Below are 22,008 nucleotides of genomic sequence, written 5' to 3'. Positions count from 1 at the left end.
AAAGGAATTTGGTAGGACTCCTTCTTTGCTTATCATATCAAATAATTTGTATAGTATTGGGATTAGTTGCTCTTTGAATGTCTGATAGAATTCACTTGTGAATCCATCAGGCCCTGGCGATTTTTTCTTAGGGAGTTCTTTGATGGCTTGTTCAATTTCTTTTTCTGATATGGGATTATTTTGGTATTCTATTTCTTCTGCTGTTAATCTAGGCAGTTTATATTTTTGTAAATATTCATCCATATCTCCTAAATTGTTATATTTATTGCCATATAATTGGGCAAAATAGTTTTTAATGATTGCCTTAATTTCCCCTTCATTAGAGGTGAGGTCTCCCTTTTCTTCTTTGATACTATCAATTTGGTTTTCTTCTTTCCTTTTTTTTTAGTAGATTGACCAGTACTTTGTCTATTTTATCTGTTTTTTCAAAGTACCAGCTTCTAGTCTTACTTATTAATTCAATAGTTCTTTTACTTTTGATTTTATTAATTTCTCCCTTGGTTTTTAGTATTTCTAATTTAGTTTTCATCTGGGGATTTTTAATTTGCTCGCTTTCTAATTTTTTGAGTTGCATGCCCAATTCATTGATCTCTGCCCTCATTAATTTGTTAATATATGCACTCAAGGATATAAATTTCCCCCTGAGTACTGCCTTGGCTGCATCCCACAGAGTTTGGTAGGATGTCTCATCATTGTCATTTTCTTCAATGAAATTGCTGATTGTTTCTATGATTCCTTCTTTGACAAATTGGTTTTGGAGAATCATATTATTTAATTTCCAATTAGTTTTTGATTTTCCTGTCCAGGTGCCCTTACTGATTATTATTTTTATTGCATTATGATCTGAGAAGGTTACATTTATTATTTCTGCTCTTTTGCATTTGTTTGCAATGATTCTATGCCCTATAACATGGTCAATCTTTGTGAATGTGCCATGTGCAGCTGAAAAGAAGGTGTATTCCTTTTTGTCCCTATTTATTTTTCTCCACATATCAATTATTTCTAATTTTTCTAGGACTTCATTCACCTCTCTTACTTCTTTCTTATTTATTTTTTGGTTTGATTTATCTAGATCTGATAGAGGAATATTTAGATCTCCCACTACTATGGTTTTACTATCTATTTCCTTCTTGAGCTCTGCCAGTTTCTCCTTTATGAATTTGGGTGCTATACCACTTGGTGCATACATATTGAGCAGTGTTATTTCCTCATTGTTTATACTGCCTTTAATCAGGATGTAATGACCTTCCCTGTCTTTTTTAATCATATCTATTTTTACTTTGGCTTTGTCAGAAATCATAATTGCCACTCCTGCCTTCTTTTTCTCATTTGACGCCCAAAAGATTTTTCTCAAACCCTGAACCTTAAACTTGTGTATGTCCACCCGCCTCATATGTGTTTCTTGTAGACAACATATGGTGGGATTTTGGTTTCTAATCCACTCTGCTATTTGCTTCCGTTTTATGAGCGAGTTCATCCCATTCACATTCAGAGTTATAATCATCAGTTGTGCATTTGCTGATATTTTTGAATCCTCCCCTATTCCTACCCCCTTTTCCCTTATACTTTTTCCTTTTAAACCAGTGGTTTGCTATTGAGCCGCTATCCCTTGTCCCCTCCCTTGATTAACTTCCCTTTCTACCCCCTCCCTTATTTTTCCCCCTCTTTTTGTTTTTAAAGGCCTTATGAATTCCCTTCCCCTTCTCCCCTCCCTTTTTTTGTCCTCCCCACTCCCCTGCTCCCCTCGGTTTATCCCTTCTAACTTTCTCAGAAGGGTTAGATAAGAGTTTTATGTCCCAATGGATAGTATAGCTGCTCTTCCCTCTCTGGGTTGATTACTCTGAGAGTAAGGTTTGATTATTACCTCTTAATGCTCTCTTCCTCTCCTTCTTTTAATAGTATTTGTCCCTTCTCCCTCCCATGCCCTCTTTGTGTGTAATAGAATATCCTATTTTCTTATTCATTCAAGTTTCTCTTGGTGTCCCCTGCTATTCACCCCTTCTTTCCCATCCCCCATGTCATCTTAGATTATTTAGTGTTCCACCCTCACCCTGTGAATTATTCTTCTGATTACTATAATAGTGAATACTATAATAGTGAATAGAGTTCACTACAGAGAATTATACATAACATTTCTCTACATCGGAATACAGATAATTAGATCTCACTGAGGCCCTTAAAAAGGCAAATTTAAAAATTATAAGTTTTTTTTCTTTCCCTTCTGTATCTTATTTACCTTTTCAGGTTTCTCTCGATTTTTGTGGTTGGATATCAAACTTTCCATTTAGCCTTGGTCTTTTCTGTGCAAATACCTGGAATTCTTCAATTTTGTTGAATGCCCATACTTTCCCCTGGAAATATATAGTCAATTTTGATGGGTAGTTGATCCTTGGTTGAAGGCCCAGCTCTCTTGCCTTTCTGAATATCGTATTCCAAGCCTTGCGATCTTTTAGCGTGGAGGCTGCCAGATCCTGTGTGATCCTCATTGGTGCTCCTTGATATTTGAATTGTTTCTTTCTGGCTTCTTGTAAGATTTTTTCTTTTGCTTGGAAACTCTTGAATTTGGCAATTATATTTCTAGGTGTTTTCTTTTCTGGATCGAATGTCGCAGGTGTTCTATGAATCCTTTCAATGTCTATATTTCCCTCTTGTTGTAGGACTTCAGGGCAATTTTGCTGGATTATTTCTGTTAGTATGGAGTCCAGGTTTCTATTAATTTCTGGTTTTTCTGGAAGACCAATTATTCTCAAATTGTCTCTTCTAGACCGGTTTTCTTGGTCTGTCACTCTCTCATTGAGATATTTCATGTTTCCTTCTATTTTTTCAGTCTTTTGACTTTGTTTTATTTGTTCTTGTTGTCTTGAGAGATCATTAGCTTCTACTTGCTCAATTCTAGCCTTTAGGGATTGGTTTTCGGCTATAATCTTTTGGTTTTCAGCTACGATCTTTTGGTTTTCAGCTATAATCTTCTGGTTTTGGGCTATAATCTTCTGGTTTTCGGCTATAATCTTCTGGTATTCCTTTTCAATCTGGTCATTTCTTTTGTTCAATTTGCTTGTCAGTTCATTTGGTTTCTGAGCCTCACTTTCCAATTGTAAGATTCTACCTTTTAAACTGTTATTTTCTTGCCAGAGCTCTTCCATTTTCCTCAAAATCTCAGTTTTGAACTCTTCCATAGCTTGTGAGGAGTTTTCCTTATTTGAGGAGGGTCCGGATGCTTGTTTGTTCTCCTCCTCTGTTTGCTCAGTTGTCTGGATTTTCTCTGTGTAAAAGTTGTCGAGTGTTAAAGACTTCTTTTTCTTGTTGTTAATCTTTCTCTTCTGAACTTTCTGAGACTGGGTAGCCATCGTTAGCCCAGCAGCTTCTCAGGTTTATCCTCGTGCTCAGGGTCTGTCCGCGGTCAAGCCCCCTGGTGGACCCCCTTGCTTGAACTTCTGCTGGAGGTTTTTTTACAAGACTCAGGGCGCTGCTTCCACAGTCGTATACCAGTCTGCACTGGTTCCCCACTCAGGGTTTCAGAGCTTTAGCTTGTGGCTGTGTCTGCCTCCACCCACGCCTCCGCCGGCGCCTGTGCTCTGAGCCTGCCTTCTGCTCCTGCGCTCAGGTTTGTGTGTTTTTTTTTAGCTTTTTGGGGTCCTAAATCTTGCTGCTCTCAGGAATAGGCCCTGGAGCTGCCAATGACTCAATGGGTGTCCCAAACTTGCTCTATTTCTTTTTAGCTGGCTTTGGCGCTATAGGTGTTGTGTGTGGAGGGGTGGGGGTGGGGTGGTTGCTCAGCCTGCGATTTAGTGAGAGCTGTTTCACCCCTTTATAGCATGGAAATGCCTTGATTCCACGTACCTTCCATGCTGTGCCCTGTTATGGGATTCCTCCGTTCGTCTGGACTTGTTTTTATGTCCCCTTGAGGAGTTTTGTGTGTTTTGGTCAGGAGGGGTTAAGAGCTGCTTCTTACTCTGCTGCCATCTTAACCCGGAAAACCAAGAATACATTTTTAAATAAACAATCTAATCCTACTATCCCTTTTATCTGTACCGTTTCATTTTTAATAAGGCTTATCTATTCAGAGTCATATGGAGTTTCATTTCACAAAATCTCAGTGATACCTTTAAGGTCAAATTTGCCTTCTTGTATTAGGACCCAGAGTGTCTCTTTTTCATTACAATGTGGTTATTTGTAAATAAATACTTCAGGATATGGATTTGATATTGGATACCTTCTTGGAGTTTGTTTCCTGTGGGCCCAGGGAAATTTAACTTATTTTTCATTCTTTATAACTTTTCTTCAAGGTATCTAATGCTGGGGATATAGAAATACAGTTTATTGCAACTTTAAACTTTTTAAAAATTTTAAAGCCCCTTTGATTACATTTGCAACACATCTAATTAATGTATTCTTCCTCACCACTGTGAGGTGTACACCATTTCTGGTCAGCTTTTAGCCATCCCTGAACTATAAGTTCTACTTTAATTCTAAAACTTTATGTCTCGTTCAAATGCTGCCTCCTTAGTCAACTGTTTACTTCTCAAATTAAACTTTGTTTTTTGGATCCCTTGCCTTTAATCAGCAACAATGAAAAAAAGACAATATTTCCCCCGGATTTTCAGTTTCCTGCCCAGGCCTTCATAATCATTAAGAATACTTTCTTTTTAGTTCCTTCTGGTAGTATCATTTTTGCTCATATAAATCACTAGAAGTGGGTAGTTGTTCTCTATTATAACACGGGCCCTGGGACGACAATAAATTGCAACATCGACGTCAATAAAAACATACAATACTTCTCAGCAGAGAATCGCCAATTGACTTTACCCTTTTCATCTTCCTCTAACCTACAGAAGATGCTTGATCATGATAATGTTTGTGGCTCCACTACAGAATTCCATTTTTTAACACTTGCTTTCCATCTTAGAATCAATTCTGTGTATTGATTCCATGGTAGAAGAGCAGTAAGGGCTAGGCAGTTTGGGTTAAATGACTTGCCCAGGGTCACTTGGCTAGGAAATGTCTGATATATAATTCCTTAAAGGATAAGAAGCTTTTCCCACCTCAAAACATCTTTACTTTCTCGAATAGACTGAAATCTGCTTTGAAAGTTCTAATTATAGAACTGTCTTTTTTCCCCTTCTGTCTAATATTCTTTCACTCTCTAACATCCTTATTAGGGTTAAACTTTCCCCCTTTTCACCTTAAATTCTTTTCTTTTTCTTTACTTTAACCTTTTATTTATCCTGCTTGACAATCTGGAGAATAGAAAGGCATTGTTTCAATCCTTTTATTTTTACTCCAAGGAAATCATATTACATTTGGGATACATAAAAATCACTTGGTTGTGGCAAAAATGTAAACATCATATTTTCAGCATAAGCAAGTACATGATTTCCCCTATTTTCAATACTGGTTGAAATATTCAAACTTATTAATTTTTTTAGCAACTTCATGTTTTGTTGAGTTCTTTTTTTTTAAAGTGGTGTCTGACTCTTTGTGACCCCACTTGGGGTTTTCTTGGGAAAGATACTAGAGTGATTTGCCCCTTTCTTCACCAGCTTATTTTACCGATGAGAAAACTGAGGCAAACTGGTTTATGTAACTTGTCCAGGGTCACTCTATTAGTAAGTGGCTATGGTCATATAAGAACTCAAATTCTTCTGACTCCAGGGATTATATTCTATCCACTGTACCACTTATCTATAGTCATACACACACACACACACACACACATTTCTCTTACTCCTTTAACCATCAACCTACTTTCTATTTTGTCAATTTGCCTCATCCAGGAAGCCATTCATTTAAAAAAAAATAAACCCTTACCCTGTGTCTTAGCTGTAGTATGCAAACTATTCAGGATAACCAACCATTTGGATGTGGTTTCATTTTGTTTCAGCAATGCTCATGCAAGCTTCCATTGATACTACCTGGACTCCAAATGTCTGGCCTTGTACAGATAAAACGGGACTGAGCTGGTTTCCATAAGTTAGTTGTCTTGCACTGTGCTTTACTGATAAGCATTTAAATTATGTTAAGAACAAATATTACTCTGAGGAAAAGTACAAATTTCATAGCTCTTAAAGAGCACACTTCAGTGATGCCTAGAGCTATCATAGTATTGTTAATGTTAAGTTGGATATTTAAGAATTATTCAAAATGTCAAGGAAACGGAATCAGTCCCTCCAGCACACAAAAGAAATATAAAGTCAAAACTAAACATTGAAAATATACATTTTCATCAATACACTAAAAATACATTAAGATACATTAAAATACATATACAGTTTACAAATTACTTAATAATGTTCTTCATCAAATACTTTGGGGAATGGGAAAAAAGAAATATTTTTAGACTACTGGACACTGTAATGACTATTATTAACTTGTAAGAATTTTTTAGAGCAACATAAAATTAAAAATTCATAATATAAAATTAAAATGTATATATAATTTTAAAAGAATGAATGAAAAAGTAAAATGGGAGAAATAGTTTAAGATCTAAAGCATTATAATTAAAGTTGATAATAGCAATTCATTAATAGAAAAAAATGGAACTACAATAGTCATACCCCTAAAACAGCAAAAAATAATATTCACGGGGCTGAAAGAAATGAAGTAGAAAATCAACAAATGGACTTAGATCAAAAGATGAAAATAACAAACTACATTTTTAGATTAATTCACGATTTATTACCAAATGTTAATTGTGTTGTTGTTGTGTGTTTGCTTTTTACAGTTACTTTTTTAGAAAGGAGCATAGCAGCAAACTGTCCAAGATATACTTAATGGAATCACAAAATACTCTTGAAGGCTTATTGACAGTACCACTTGAAACGGGGGAATTCCAAAGAATAAAATATAAAATAAAAAAAAGCACAAAAGCAAATACATATACCCTACTAGTTATTTTTATGACAAGAAGCAAAACTGTGCCGACTCAACATTATCTAATGTATCAGAAACACAATCTCTGAATTGAAAATGAAACGAGCAAAATATTTTACCCTTTCTAAAAGAAATAATTCTCAAAAGAAAATATAGGATTACTGGAAGAATAATAAAGTTTTTTAAAATCTAGAATTTTCTAAGAAGACCTGAATTAGCAAGAAAGAAACTGAAAAGTAATGTCCAATGTAGCCTTGAAAAAATTTCAGTTTACTAATATTTCAGCAGCAGTTAAAATATGAAATTGTCTAAGGTACTAAGAAAGCAAAGCAAAAGATATTTTTAAATAAAAAGAGATTAGATTTACCTTAATAATAATTCTAAGTAAAATTATGGTTGGTACAATATTCTAAAATTAACAAGGAAAATGAGGCTGTTTTATGAAAAAATTACAAATATTTACACCTTTTAAAGAACTCAAATCATCATACATAGTTTGCTTTAGTTTGACATATAAATTGTGGCAAAATGCATTCCAAAATGATGAAATGCCCTAAAGGAGAATGAGAAGAGGTTAATCTCTAATTAGGGAGAATGAAGAATAGGTTATAAAAAGGCAATCTTTAAAACCATTATGCATATTTAGCTATAGGGCTTATAAATCATCAAGATCTACATAGAGGAATGGGGGAAGAATAGAGTTGATTCCTATTTTAAAGTCAACATATGCTAATCTCCAGAATGACAAGATAGTGTTTATTATATTGTTCCTTCAGGGAAAAGATGTATGCAATTAATCCCCTCAAAATTATTTATTGGCTTAAAATACTGAATAGTTAGATGTGAACCTTGATTAAAGAGTATAACTTATACATGTGGATACAAAGATGAAGCTATATCAATCACTGTTAAAATTTTTTTTTCTTAACCTTCTCCCTTACTGCCTTCAAAAGATCATCAATTCTATTTCTTTCCTAACCAGACTATGTAATTAAAGTTTGCCTCTTGGAAAATATTAACAAAATGTTTTGAGGACATAAGCTTATTGCTACATTTTTTTTAAACCTTACCTTCCGTCTTGGAGTCAATACTGTTTATTGGTTCCAAGGCAGAAGAATGATAAAGTAGGTAATGGGGGTCAAGTGACTTGCCCAGGGTCACACAGCTGAGAAGTGTCTGAGGCCAGACTTGAACCTAGGACCTCCTGTCTCTAGGCTTGGCTCTCAATCCACTGAGCTACCCAGCTGCCCTCTTATTGCTACATTTTTACATGATCAATGGGAGCATATCATTAAATATTTTATTTTTCCTCTCTTTTGCAAGGAAACAAGGACTTTTGGATTAGAAATCTATAATACTGAGTTTTACTAATAATGAAAAGGCTTTAAAAAAACTTTAATAGAAAACATCATAAACAAGATATTTCACTTACCTCATAATAACTGCGAACTGCATTACAAAATGCTTCATCTGCAACAATTTGGGTTTCTCCATTGAGGAAGGCCAAAAATCGTTCTTTTAATACCTGTAACTGTTGTTTATTAAGCTGTGAAAATGAAGGAAGGAGAAAGTTAGCTGCCAAAATCAAATGCGAATATAAAATAGTTTAACATAGGTTAATTTTACAAATTAAATAACAAGGTAATGTGGAAGTTGACAAAGGAAAATAAAAATTTCCCCGTTTCCTCCATTTTTGGATCAATTTAAAATATGTATATTACCACCATACAAAAAATATTCTATAATACAGAAGTATATCTGTTATAAAACTATCTCAGGTCTTGTCATAGTATCTCTTAAACTATATCAAATGTTCTGAAAAGGCAGTTCACATATTGTGAATTTAAAATGCTTATAGGTCTTCAAATAGATTAAAAATATTTAATGATTACCTAAGAGAGTAAATCTGGAAATGAAATTTTCAATATACTGATGCTTGGAATTCTTCTATGTGACATACCATTTTCAAATGTGGAAAGATTTAATAATTTTAAAGCAATACATAAATACCAAATGAGAAATGATAAACTATAATCAAATCTGATTTTTAAAAGATCTGGTATCACAAACTGAAATGAACTTTGAAAGTGAGAATCAAAGAATCCTGGGAGCCAAGCTCTAGCTCTTTCTTTACGAAAGAACTGGACTTTGGTTTCCTTCCATGCAAAATGAGGAGACTAAACTACCTGTTTTCAAAGATCTGTTCTGAAATGATTCTATAGAAATCAGCCATGGCCAACTACAACCTAAATATGATTGAGGAGGTGCACTGCAGATAAAAAGGCGAGTGTGAGGATGAATGAGGGAAATAGAATAATTATCCTATCATAGAGAATTCTGTACAGTTCTAGGCTGTACAACACAGAGGAATATAGTGAGTTTGGAGATAGCTCATTCACTACAAAGATGATTAAAAATTTGGGAAATAAAATTTATGTGGAAAAGCTACAGGAAACTGTATGAATTGGCCTAGGAAGGATGACTATATAAAATCAATTTATATCTCTGTTCAAAAATCTTATTAAAATTCTATTCAAATATGATGTTCTGTATTATGGGATACAACTTCTTTCAGAAGATGTATTTCTAAAGGAACTGAACAGACAAGGCAGTTTATAAAGAAGGCATTGCTAGCAGAAACAGGATGATAAAAAGTGTTCTATTCTACACAGATTAGTTTAAACAAGCTCTAAGCCAGCATAGAAGAAAGACAGCTTTTTCATCACTCTTCTACTAAAGTTAGTTCATGATTTTTTTTTTTTGGTGGGGATGGAGAGAGAAGCAGACACCTCTATAAGCTCAGAAACATTACATTTTATTATTTTTTCTCCTTTATATGTAATTAAGGGATTTGGTGTACTAGAAAGGCAAAAATGTCTTTCTTAATTGATTCATATAGCCTAAAATAGAATATAAATTATTTGTGGCCAAGATAAATAGACAATAACTGGACGCTGAGGGACAAACAGACTACATTACACTGATGTTAATCTGATCCAAGCAATCAGGACAATATCATCAGAAAAGAGTTTGGGTTCTGCCTTAATACTCATAACCAGTGAAAAGAAGAAACACTTTTCAATCAAAGATCTTTTCAATCATACGTTTCTTTGGTTCATGCTATGCTTTATATCCTCCATTCACCTCTACGTTGCTTTTTAGAGCTCCTACTCTAAATTTTTCATTCAGTTCTGCGATGGTAATGATGGCATCTCCTATGGAATATCATTTGCAAAGACTGCTTGTTCCCTTTTAATACTTTAATCAAGGCTGCTTTCAAAGCATATGCAAAGTTATGTCTTACAAACTTGTTTTAGATGGAATAGTAGGTTTACTCATCTGTAGCAAGTGGTGTTCTCCAATTCGTTTTCTTAGAAGACGGTCAGACTTTTTTCCTATCTTTGTTACCTTCTTCTCCTTTAGATATATTGAGAATTGATGTCTCAATGCCTTAAAACTGCATAATCTACAGCACAGGACCATTCTGTGTATATTTAATTGGTTGGGTCAAACTCCTTTTGCCAGCTTTGTTTTCTGATCTGACATTTCCACTTTTTCCGTAAGCAAATATCCAGGACTATAAGAGTAGATGGAGTACAAATGTAGTGGCTCACACATCTTTGATGGCAAAAAGAGTTTGATATATTAGTGTGAATGTTTTTCAATATTGTACCTAGTATTTGTTCTTTTACTAGAATCCTTCAATGTCCAATGGCACCACTTTGTTTAGTTGGGTTTCTTATGGGGGGCATGTTAGATGTCTGTTAAATTTTCACTAGGAACATCTATATTCTGAAAATGTCATATTACCTTCATTTACCAATTTAGTAATCCTGTAAAAAAGGTTAGTTAAGCATGCATTTTTAATGTGAACATCGCTTTCTTTTTCTAAATGTTCATTAGTTATCCTTTTAATATATTTTAACCGAGTATAATGGCCATTGATTTTCAGAATTCATTATCTTTTTTATTAAAAACAGAATACTATTTACATTTATTCTACCTCACTCGCTAGTTCTCATCATCTCATCTACTTGTGAAGGAGTCCTATCACTGCTTTGATCTTCCTATTTTGCCCTACTATAGATTTCTGTTATTCTTACCTTTCCTCATTTTTCAGATCATTCTCAGTCTTGGCACTGCTGTCAATGCTCTAATAGGGTCATTCTATACATTTATTTACTCTTTTACATTCCTTCTTTTTCTGTCCATTTCAATTTAAATCTAATTTGGTTGATAGGTCTTTCTAGTCTATTCCCCACCCTCCCACCCCTTTTCTCTTCATTAGAATTGTGTTTCTTTACTAATTTTTGTCAATTTTCATTCTTGAGAGAATCTCATCACACCTCATCTCTACAGAATATCTTTCAGTGGGTTTTTCTCAGCCTCAACTCTGAACTCTGAAAATTGTTCTTGTGATGGTTAGGATTTATGTCAAATTATTCCTAATTTTTTTCTTTTCTTCAATCAAGTCTTAAATGGAATAGTGATTTGTCCTTTAAACTCCCATCTTCCACTCTACCAAAATCAGTCCTTTTCTTTAAAGTGTGAATCATACTTAGATTTTTTTAAATAAATCTTTAAAAAAAGAATTAGCTTGCCTGCTTTGAGTGAGAGAACTTAGTAGGACACATTCAGAAACTGACATTTCCACCCACTACTACTTGTTTATTGTGCCACTATGCCAACCTTGTGATCTTTTTCTTGAATTCCCCACCTATTTCCATTTCCAGGTGAAGTGTCCATAATACACTCCAATGACAATATCTCCTCTGTTTCTTGTTCAGCTGATCTTCATACAAATTCTGTCCATGATGATTTCCTCATCTTATTTAATTTCTTTACACAAATCTCTTTTTTTTCCTAATAGAGAACAATGAAGGTCTTTCCCTTTTTGCTGTTTATTTTAAATAAAGTATAGCCTTTCCAATCCATGTTCCATTTTTGCATCCCAACTGTGGGGAAAAATAGGAACCATAAAAATTTTACAACGTTTAGATGAATTAACAATGAAGAAATCTCTCAGCTATCTGGTGGTCCAACATTAGAAAGTTTCCAATTAATTTGCAAGGACAAAATCAAGCAGATGGTCTCAGCTACTGCAGTAATATTATTTGCTATCCTTGAGTATAAGATCCTGTAGTTCTAACTAAAAGGACTTCTTTCACAAAATAAAAGTATATTGTCTATTATCTTTGTCTTCTGCCTGCACATGAACAGAGAATGTTTCATATGTCAAAATAAATTCTGCTAATTGCATTCCAAATACTCTCCTTTTCTATTTTAGATGACCTTTATCTTTACTCCATCCTCTTTGTTGAAATGCTGTACTTATCTCTAAGGTCCTTCATTGTTGACTGACTGTATATTCTAAGCAGGCCTGAAAAGTTATAAAAACCAAATCTGTGCACTAGAAAGTGGAATCTATTAGTGACAGCAACATTCCTTAAGATGTTTATAAATCACTTTGGTCACTTCTCTTTGACCCATAGTTATTGCACCACCATTAAAACATATGCTACACTTAAGAAGTCCAGGGAACTCCTCAATGAAATCCAGCTAGTCTCCGTTATGACTTATGACATCAAGTTACCTTCTTTAATTAGTATTTCTAGTTCATCTTACTAATTGACCATCCTTTTTTATATCTGTGCATAAACATAAAAGAAAATACATATTCAATCTCTAAGATGCTTATGAATTACTTTCCTTTTGGTCTCTTATCTTTGACACCATCAATGAACCATCATCAAAAAATATGCTATTCCTAAGAAGTCAAGTGAATTTCTCAACACAATCTAACAAGTCTCAATTGTAATTATGATATTACATTTACCTCCTTTAAGATTTCTTGTTTACCTTACTGATTTGACCATCTTTTTTTACATTTTTGTATAAACATCATTGGGAGTATCATTTTTGCTATTTCTTTTCTTGGCTGTGGGAGCTACTGTGTGTCTAGAATTACCTAATCTAAATTTAGGCTTTCACCACTATGGGAACCTTTCTATTAATCTTTGATTAATTCTCTCATATTCTCACAAATGCTTCTTCAAAGCCTCTCCTCTCTCCTCAAGGCAGCTACAAGATTTCTTTATGCCTCTTTTCCTCTTTACCACAGAAGGCATACCTTAATTTACTGAAAAAATTCTGAGCTATTCATTGAGAGTTCCCTCTTCTCTCTAGTTCTAAACTTAAAATACTCTTAATACTATTACCCTCTAAAATCTTTTTTTCACCTTCTCCTCTACCTTTTATCTATTTATTTATCTGAAAAAGGTGTGACCTTCTTCTTGAAATAGAAAATTTCTCTACTTTTACCTTTTAATCTCATTCCTTCCAGTCTCTCCTGGATGCTGACTCTTGTCTTTCAAACATTATTTTCCATTACATCCTTAAATCTTTCCAATACTAAAGACAAGTTGAGTTATGCACCGTGCCCTGTATACAGCACAATGCCTCGTACATATTGGGAGTTTAAGAAACATTTCCTGAATTGAAAATATAGCTGCTTCAATGCCTAACATCCTGACTGTGACACTGTATCCTCAATCCTTAGTGCCAAATTTTTTTCTATTCTTTGTAAACTGCTGCATCCCTAATATCTAACACAGTGCCCTGTTCTAGGTAAATATTTGCTGAATAAGCAAAGGCTATGAATAAAATCTAATGAAATTCTGAGACTTTGTGTTTGACATCTGTATGTATGGTTTTCAGAGGAATAATAGCAGTAGACAGCGGTGAGTACTAAACTGGAAGTCAAGAGGCCTTAGTTGTAATCCCTGTTTTGGCATTCAGTGTGCAAATTTAAGTCATTTAAACTCTTGAGGCTTCTTTTTCTCCTTAAAATGAAGAGGTTGGTTCATATTATTTCAAAAGTTTCTTCAAATTATGAAATTCTATAGTTCCAAGATTTGTCCTTACTTCCCCCAGAAACAGGGACAGGATTGATGTCATAAATATAATTATGTATGGTTATGTACATTTTTCATGTATTCAGATGTTCGATATTTATGATGTGATGATATATTTCATTATTAATGAAAAATTAGAAAACAATTATAATTAAAAGGATACTTAGCAATAAAAGCCTTTAAAATGATTTTAAAAATAAGAGTAAAATATTACATTAATATATATCAAACTGTATGGACAATATTAATCTTTTAATCATAAAAACAATTTTTAGAGTTATTTGAAAATGGCCACAATACATTCTAATTTAAAGCTAACATTGTAGGCATATTTACATTATCACCATCAGTATTCATGGGATTGAAGCTAATGAAAGTACTCATTAAAATCAATATTAAAGGAGCTAAACACATCATCTGTGGAGACTTGAGTATTTGCATTAAATTTTTCCTACTAAAAGCAATATTGTTTTGTGTCTAGATTACTGTTCAGTAAAGGTAAATATTTAACATATTTATTCAACAAATAAGCATAAAAATGGGGAGTGTGGAAATGATTATTGAAGTTACTATAATATTCCAAAATCTCTTTTTTCATTTAATATTTTTTCCAATTATATGTAAAAACAATTTTAAACTTTCATTTTTTTAAATCTTGAATTCCAAATTCTTTTCTTCCTAGCCGCCACTCCCACCCCCAACTCCCCACCATCCTGGAGATTCAATATTCTCAGCAAGAGCTTCAAGAGCTCTCAGCCCTGAGACAAAGGTAATGATGTTGGTCAACTGGTCAGAAAGAGATTATAAGGGATCCTTTGATGGCATCTGCTTTGCTAGTGCTGACTGACAGTACTTTTGTGTATACACACTTCTGGATTGCACTCCCAAGGTTGAGGAATTCTTAGGATTAATTACATGGGAACTTGGGGTCTTGATCATGGTTCTAGGTCAGAGGAGTGATAGTTTGTATTTGTGGTAGCAAGAGAACAGGCGCCCTTAACACTAATGAAAAAAAAATAGTATAGAAATGACCACACCTCTCCCCAAATCACACTGTGTTGGAAGCACCAAAAAACTTGCATAACCCCAGAACTAGCTTCAAAAACAGCATGAAAAAGCCTGAAGTTTGGGACAATGTCTGCCTGCCACTAGGGAAGAAGAGCCAAATTTTAATAGTTCAAATTTGGAATAGGATAAAAAAATGAGCAAACAACAAAAATAGAAATTGATCATAATAAGCTACCAAGGTGGCAAGGAAGACAAATACACAAACTCAGAAGAAGGAAACGGTGTTAGAACAATAACAGGCAAAGCATCAAATAAAAATATTAACTGCATACAAGCCTAATAAGAAATGCTGGAAAGGTAGAAAGAATATGGTGGGGTGGTAAAGGAAAATTTGGGAAATGAAACTGAGTGATGCAAGAAAATGTTTATAAAAAATTGAATCGAGAACTTGGTAAAAGAGGCACAAAAATTCACTTAAGAAAAGAACTTAAAAAACAGGACTGACCAAATTGGCAGGAGTAAAAGGAGTGGAGAGGTGGTACAAAAAGTCACTGAGAAAAATAATTCCTTAAAAATTAGAATTGAGTAAGTGAAAATTAATTACTATATGGGACATCAAGAAACAATAAAGTCAAAAGAATGGAAATATAGAAGACAACATGAAATATCTCATTGGAAAAAACAAATTTCCTGGAAAATAGATCAGGAAAGGTAATTTAAGAATTTAACTATCTATAAGCCCTGATGAGCATATACATTATATCTTAAGAAAAAGTGCTCTGATATCTTAGATTCAGTAAAATAGATATTGAAAGAATCTACCAATTGCTTTCTGAAAGAAATCCCAAAATAAAAATTCTCACAAATATTTTATAGCCAAATTCCAGAGCTACCATATCAAGGAGAAAATACTATGAGCAGCTAGAAAGAAACTATTTAAATATCATGGAGCCATAGTCAACATATCATAGAAAATTTATCAGCATCTAGGGTTAAAGGAGCAGAGAGCTTGGAACATTATTTTTAGAAGGCAAAACAGCTAGGATTACAATTAAGAATAGCCTGGCCAGAAAAACTGAATGTGTTCTTCAAGGGAAAAAATGGCAATTTAATGAAATAGAGGACTTGCAAGCACTGCTGATGAAGAGATGAATATAAAATCTGCCAATTGAACACAGACTCAAAAGAAACATAGAAAAATAAACATAAAAAATCATAAGAGATTCAATAAAGTTAAAATCTATATATTTGTATTAGGGAAGATGATACAAGTAATTCCTATGAATTTTATTTATCATTATTAGGGCAGATGGAAGAAGTCTAATTAGACTAGGTGAATTGATAGTATTGGTTTGATAAAAGATACTATACCCAAGGATGTATTATCAAAAATTTTACCAGAAAGTTTCTCTCATAAAGGACTCTTTTCTCAATACATATAGGGAACTGAGTCAAATGTACAAAAATAAGTGCCTTCCCCAGTTGATAAACTGTCAGAGGATATTATAGGTAATTTTTAGAAGAAATCAAAGCTCTCTTTAATAGTATGGAAAAATTCTCTAAATCCTTATTAATTAAAGAAATGCAAATTAAAGTAATTCTGAGATACCACCTCACACCATCAGAAATGGCATCTGCTGGAGGGGTGAGGGAAAATTGGTACAATAACAAACTATTGGTAGAATTCTAGAAACCATTAGATACTAGGTTTGAAAACTGTTCATACTCTTTCGCACTCAGCAATGTCTACACAAGGTCTATATCCAAGAGATGAAGGAAAAAGAGAAAAGACTTGTAGTGGCAAAGAATTGGAATTTGAGGTGATGCCCATCAATTGGGCATCAACAAGTCATGGCTTTATGAATGGTCTATGATAATATAATATTGTCTTATATGAAATAATGAGTGGCTACGATTTCACAAAACATAGAAAGACTTAAATGAACTGATGCAAAATGAAGAGAGGAGTTTCAGGGGATTACTGTACACAGTAACAGCAACGTTGTAATGGTGATCAAATGCTAAAGATTTAGCAACTCTGGTCAATACAAAGATCCCAGATATCCAAGATCATTTAAATGATCCATGATGAAAAATTATATCCACATCCAGAAAGAAAACTGAAGAACTTTGAATGCAAATTAAATTATATTTTTCTCACTTTATTTTTCTTCTCTTTTTTGTGATATGGCTAATATGGAAATATGTTTTGTATGATGTCACATGTATAATTGATACATTGCTTGCCTTCTCTGTGAATGGGAGAAGTATGGGAGGAAGGGACAGGATTTGGAAATCAATTTGATTTAAATATTATATATTTTTAAAAGAAAAAATAAAGGAAGACTTCAACCAGATGCTTTAGCTGTGGAGCAGGCAAATATTTCAGCACTAGCTAATTTTCCCAAGTGACTAAAGAGTCCCACATAGGTACCATGTAATTAATTTCCATAGCCTTTGACAAATAAGACTAGTGGTAGTCTGAAGGTCTCTTTTGCCAGGAGACATAAACATGAGAACTCTTCCCAGTTACCACAGAAATTTCCTCATATAGAACAGTTCCCTCAGAAAGCTAAAAAGACTGACATCAAAGAAAGGAAACCTTGGATACCACCAGGATCACTTAAGAGTCTATACTGACTCAAGTTAGTCTGCTTTCTGATTAACCTTTCCTCTACAGAGCTTTAAGGGTCACAGGATGTTTCTACATATCATCTCACTCTTCTACTCCACAATAGCACTGGGGAAGCACCTGAGATCTTCCATTTGTGAAGTCATTGCTTAAATTATTTAGACTTATTTAAGTGGGATTCAAAGTTTTCTCCTTGGATATACTATGAAGGTTATGTATCATGTATCAAGCTCCATTGGGTTAAAAATGCTTCATAACCCTGTCTGAAATACAAAAAAAAAAAAAGCTTGTTCCCAAAAGCAAATTTAAGAGATGTGACTGAAGTTTATTTCATTTTAAATGAAATCTAGAACTTCCAGGTAAGATGGCAGCAGAGTAAGGAGCAGCTGCTCGATCTCTCCTGACCGAACCACACAGGACCCCTCAAGGGGAAATAAAAACAAGTCCAGAGGAACGAAGGAACCCCACAACAGGGCGCAGCATTGAAGGTACGCAGAATCGGGGCATTTCCACGCTATAAAGGGGTGAAACAGCTCTCACTAAAACACGAGAGGAAGAAGCCCCTGCCCCACCCCCCACACCTCGCACAACGACAACACACAAGTGGGAAAACAGGACTGGGGCAACCAGATAACCACTGGCAGCCCCTGAGCCCGTACCTGTGCGCTGCAAGACGAGGGACCCCAGATGGCTGGGACTCTCCCTGAGCGTCCATGTGGGTGAAGGCACCGCCTCCGGCCTGGACAAAGGCCCCTAAAACACGGCCTTTCCCAAGCTCTGAAGGCATCCCCTCAGGTGCAAATAAAGATCTCCAGCCCCCGGACTTTCACTACCTTCTGCAGGGTGAAGGCAGGGCCCTAAGAGCAGCAGCGCAGGCAAAGGCAGTGCCCTAGGCTTGAATAACGATCTCCAGCCCAGGCTTGGACCTCCAGTGAGGACCCTGTGCAGACCTGATCGTGGCTGTGGAAGCAGCCCCAAAGACTGCTGAAGGAACCTCGGGCAGAGGGGCAGACCGGGAACTACCAGGAGGCCTGACCCCGAGGACAAGGAGACCGGAGCCCCCGGGAGCTTGCAAGGCCCAGGCAGACCCTGAGTGCAAAGACAAAGCAGAAAAGGGGCGGGGCTAACAATGGCCAGCAATAAGGAAGTCCAGAAGAAAAAGACCATCAAGAGAAATTCTGGAACACTCGACAACTTCTACACAGAGAAAATCCAGACACCAGAGGAGGGAAAACAAAAACCCAAACCTCCCCAAAAAAATGAAAGCTGGTCACAAGCTACAGAAGAGTTTAAAAATGAAATGCTGAGGAAGATGGAAGAAATCTGGCAAGAAAATAACAGTGTGAAAGGCAGAATTTCGCAATTGTAAAGTGAGACAAGTCAACTGAAGACCAAAAATGACCAGATTGAAAAGGAAAACCAAAACATTAAAGCCGAAAACCAGTCCTTAAAGGCTAGAATCGAACATTTAGAAACCAATGATCTCTCAAGACAACAAGAACAAATAAAACAAAGTCAAAAGACGGATAAAATAGAAGGAAACATGAAATATCTCAATGAGAGAGTGACAGACCAAGAAAACCAGTCTAGAAGAGACAACTTGAGATTGGTATTCCAGAAAAGGCAGAAATTAAAAGAAACTTGGACTCCATACTTAAAGAAATTATTCAGCAAAATTGCCCTGAAGTTCTACAACAAGAGGGCAATAAAGACATTGAAAGGATCCATAGAACACCCTCTACACTGGACCCAGAAAAGTCAACACCCAGAAATATAATAGCGAAATTGAAGAGCTTTCGAGTTAAAGAAAAAATCTTACAAGAAGCCAGAAAGAGACAATTCAAATATCAAGGAGCACCAATAAGGATCACACAGGATCTGGCAGCCTCAACACTAAGAGACGGCAAGGCTTGGAATACAATATTCAGAAAGGCAAGAGAGCTGGGCCTTCAGCCACGAATCAACTACCCAGCGAAACTAACCATATACTTTCAGGGGAAAGTATGGGCATTCAACAAAATCGAAGAATTCCAAGTTTTTGCACAAAAGAGACCGGGACTAAATGGAAAGTTTGACACTCAACCACAAATATCAAGAGAAAGATGAAAAGGTAAATAAGAAACGGAGGGAAAAGAAAGAAAACTCATAGTCTTTTAAGCTTGACTCTTTAAGGGCATAAATAAGATCTAATTATCTGTATTACTAGGTGGAGAAATGCTATGTATAATTCTCTGTAGTGAACTCTATACACTATTATAATATTCACTACTATAGCAACCAGAAGAATAATTCATAGGGAGAGGACAGGATACAAAATGGTCTAAGAAGACATGGGGGGTGGGAAAGAGGGGGGGAATAGTAGGGGACACCAAGAAAAATCCGAGTAAATAAGAAAAATAAGGTATTGTATTACACACAAAGAGGGCATGGGAAGGGGAGGGGATGAATAATATCATAAGAAGGAGAGGAAGAGAGCATAATCAAACCTTACTCTCAGTGTAATCAACCTGAAGAAGGAAGAGTAGCTTTATTATTCATCTGGATAAAAAACTCTATCTAACCCTACTGAGAAAGTCAGAAGGGATAAACCAAAGGGAGCAGGGGAGTGGGGAGGACAAAAAGGGAGGGAAGAAGAAGGGGGAGGGAATTCATTTGGTCTTTAAAAAAACAAAAAGAAGGGAACAACAAGGGAGGGGGAAGAAAGGAAAGTCAATCAAGGGAGGGGATAAGGGATACTGGCTCAAAGCAAACCAATGGTGTAAAAGAAAATAGTGCAATAAGAAGGAGTGGGTCTAGGGGAGGATACAAAAAATGTCAGTGAATACACAACTAACAATTGTAACTCTGAATGTGAATGGGATGAACTCACTCATAAAATGGAAGCAAATAGCAGAGTGGATCAGAAACCAAAATCCTACCATAGGTTGTCTACAAGAAACACATATGAGGCGGGTAGACACACACAAGTTCAAGGTTAAGGGTATGAGCAAAATCTTTTGGGCATCAAATGAGAAAAAGAAGGCAGGAGTGGCTATCATGATCTCTGACAAAGCCAAAGTAAAAATAGATATGATTAAAAAAGACAGGAAAAAAAAAAAAAAAAAAAAAAAAAAAAGTATAAACAATGAGGAAATAACACTGCTCAATATATATGCACCAAGTGGTATAGCATCCAAATTCATAAAGGAGAAACTGGCAGAGCTCAAGAAGGAAATAGATAGTAAAACCATAATAGTGGGAGATCTAAATATTCCTCTTTCAGATCTAGATAAATCAAATCAAAAAATAAATAAGAAAGAGGTAAGAGAGATGAATGAAGTCCTAGAAAAATTAGATTTAATTGATATGTGGAGAAAAATAAATAGGGACCAAAAAGGAATACACCTTCTTTTCAGCTGCACATGGTACATTTACAAAGATTGACCATGTAATAGGGCATAGAATCATGGCAAACAAATGCAAAAGAGCAGATATAATAAATGTAACCTTCTCAGATCATAATGCGATAAAAATAATAATCAGTAAGGGCACCTGGACAGGCAAGTCAAAAACCAATTGGAAATTAAACAATATGATTCTTCAAAACCAAATTGTCAAAGAAGAAATCAAAGAAACAATCAACAATTTCATTGAAGAGAATGACAATGATGAGACATCCTACCAAACTCTGTGGGATGCAGCCAAGGCAGTACTCAGGGGGAAATTTATATCCTTGAGTGCATATATTAACAAATTAAAGAGGGCAGAGATTAATGAATTGGGCATGCAACTCAAAAAATTAGAAAGCGAACAAATTAAAAATCCCCAGATGAAAACTAAATTAGAAATACTAAAAACCAATGGAGAAATTAATAAAATTGAAAATAAAAGAACTATTGAATTAATAAATAAGACTAGAAGCTGGTATTTTGAAAAAAACAGATAAAATAGACAAAGTACTAGTCAATCTAATAAGAAAAAGGAAAGAAGAAAACCAAATTGACAGTATTAGAGATGAAAAGGGAGACCTCACCTATAATGAAGGGGAAATTAAAGCAATCATTAAGAACTATTACGCCCAATTATATGGCAACAAATATAACAATTTAGGAGATATGGATGAATATTTACAAAAATATAAATTGCCTAGATTAACAGCAGAAGAAATAGAATACCTAAATAATCCCATATCAGAAATAGAAATTGAACAAGCCATAAAAGAACTCCCTAAGAAAAAATCGCCAGGGCCTGATGGATTCACAAGTGAATTCTATCAGACATTCAAAGAGCAACTAATCCCAATACTATACAAATTATTTGATATGATAAGCAAAGAAGGAGTCCTACCAAATTCATTTTATGACACAAATATGGTACTGATTCCAAAGCCAGGTAGACCAAAAACAGAGAAAGAAAACTACAGACCAATCTCCCTAATGAACATAGATGCAAAAATCTTAAATAGAATACTAGCAAAGAGACTCCAGCAAGTAATTAAGAAGATCATCCACCATGATCAGGTGGGATTTATACCAGGAATGCAAGGTTGGTTCAACATTAGGAAAACCATCCACATAATTGACCATATCAACAGTCTAACAAACA

At 35.0% G+C, this 22,008-nt stretch overlaps 1 protein-coding gene across 15 annotated transcripts in view; it reads right to left on the bottom strand.

The window, feature by feature from the left end:
* The window catches only part of CADPS2 (calcium dependent secretion activator 2), a 694,484-nt gene that overhangs the window by 528,395 nt on the left and 144,081 nt on the right, over window positions 1–22,008 (bottom strand). For all 15 annotated transcript variants that reach the window (XM_044678498.1, XM_044678502.1, XM_044678507.1 and 12 more), the window contains exon 2: window positions 8,303–8,416. In XM_044678498.1, the coding sequence (XP_044534433.1) occupies window positions 8,303–8,416 (114 nt within the window). The remainder of the gene's footprint in view (window positions 1–8,302; window positions 8,417–22,008) is intronic.

This window comes from Gracilinanus agilis, chromosome 5, assembly GCF_016433145.1.
Source record: "Gracilinanus agilis isolate LMUSP501 chromosome 5, AgileGrace, whole genome shotgun sequence".
In the NCBI taxonomy this organism is placed as follows: domain Eukaryota; kingdom Metazoa; phylum Chordata; class Mammalia; order Didelphimorphia; family Didelphidae; genus Gracilinanus; species Gracilinanus agilis.
The sequence above is the reverse complement of the archived record's forward strand: the minus strand, read 5'-3'. Positions and strand labels throughout refer to the sequence as shown.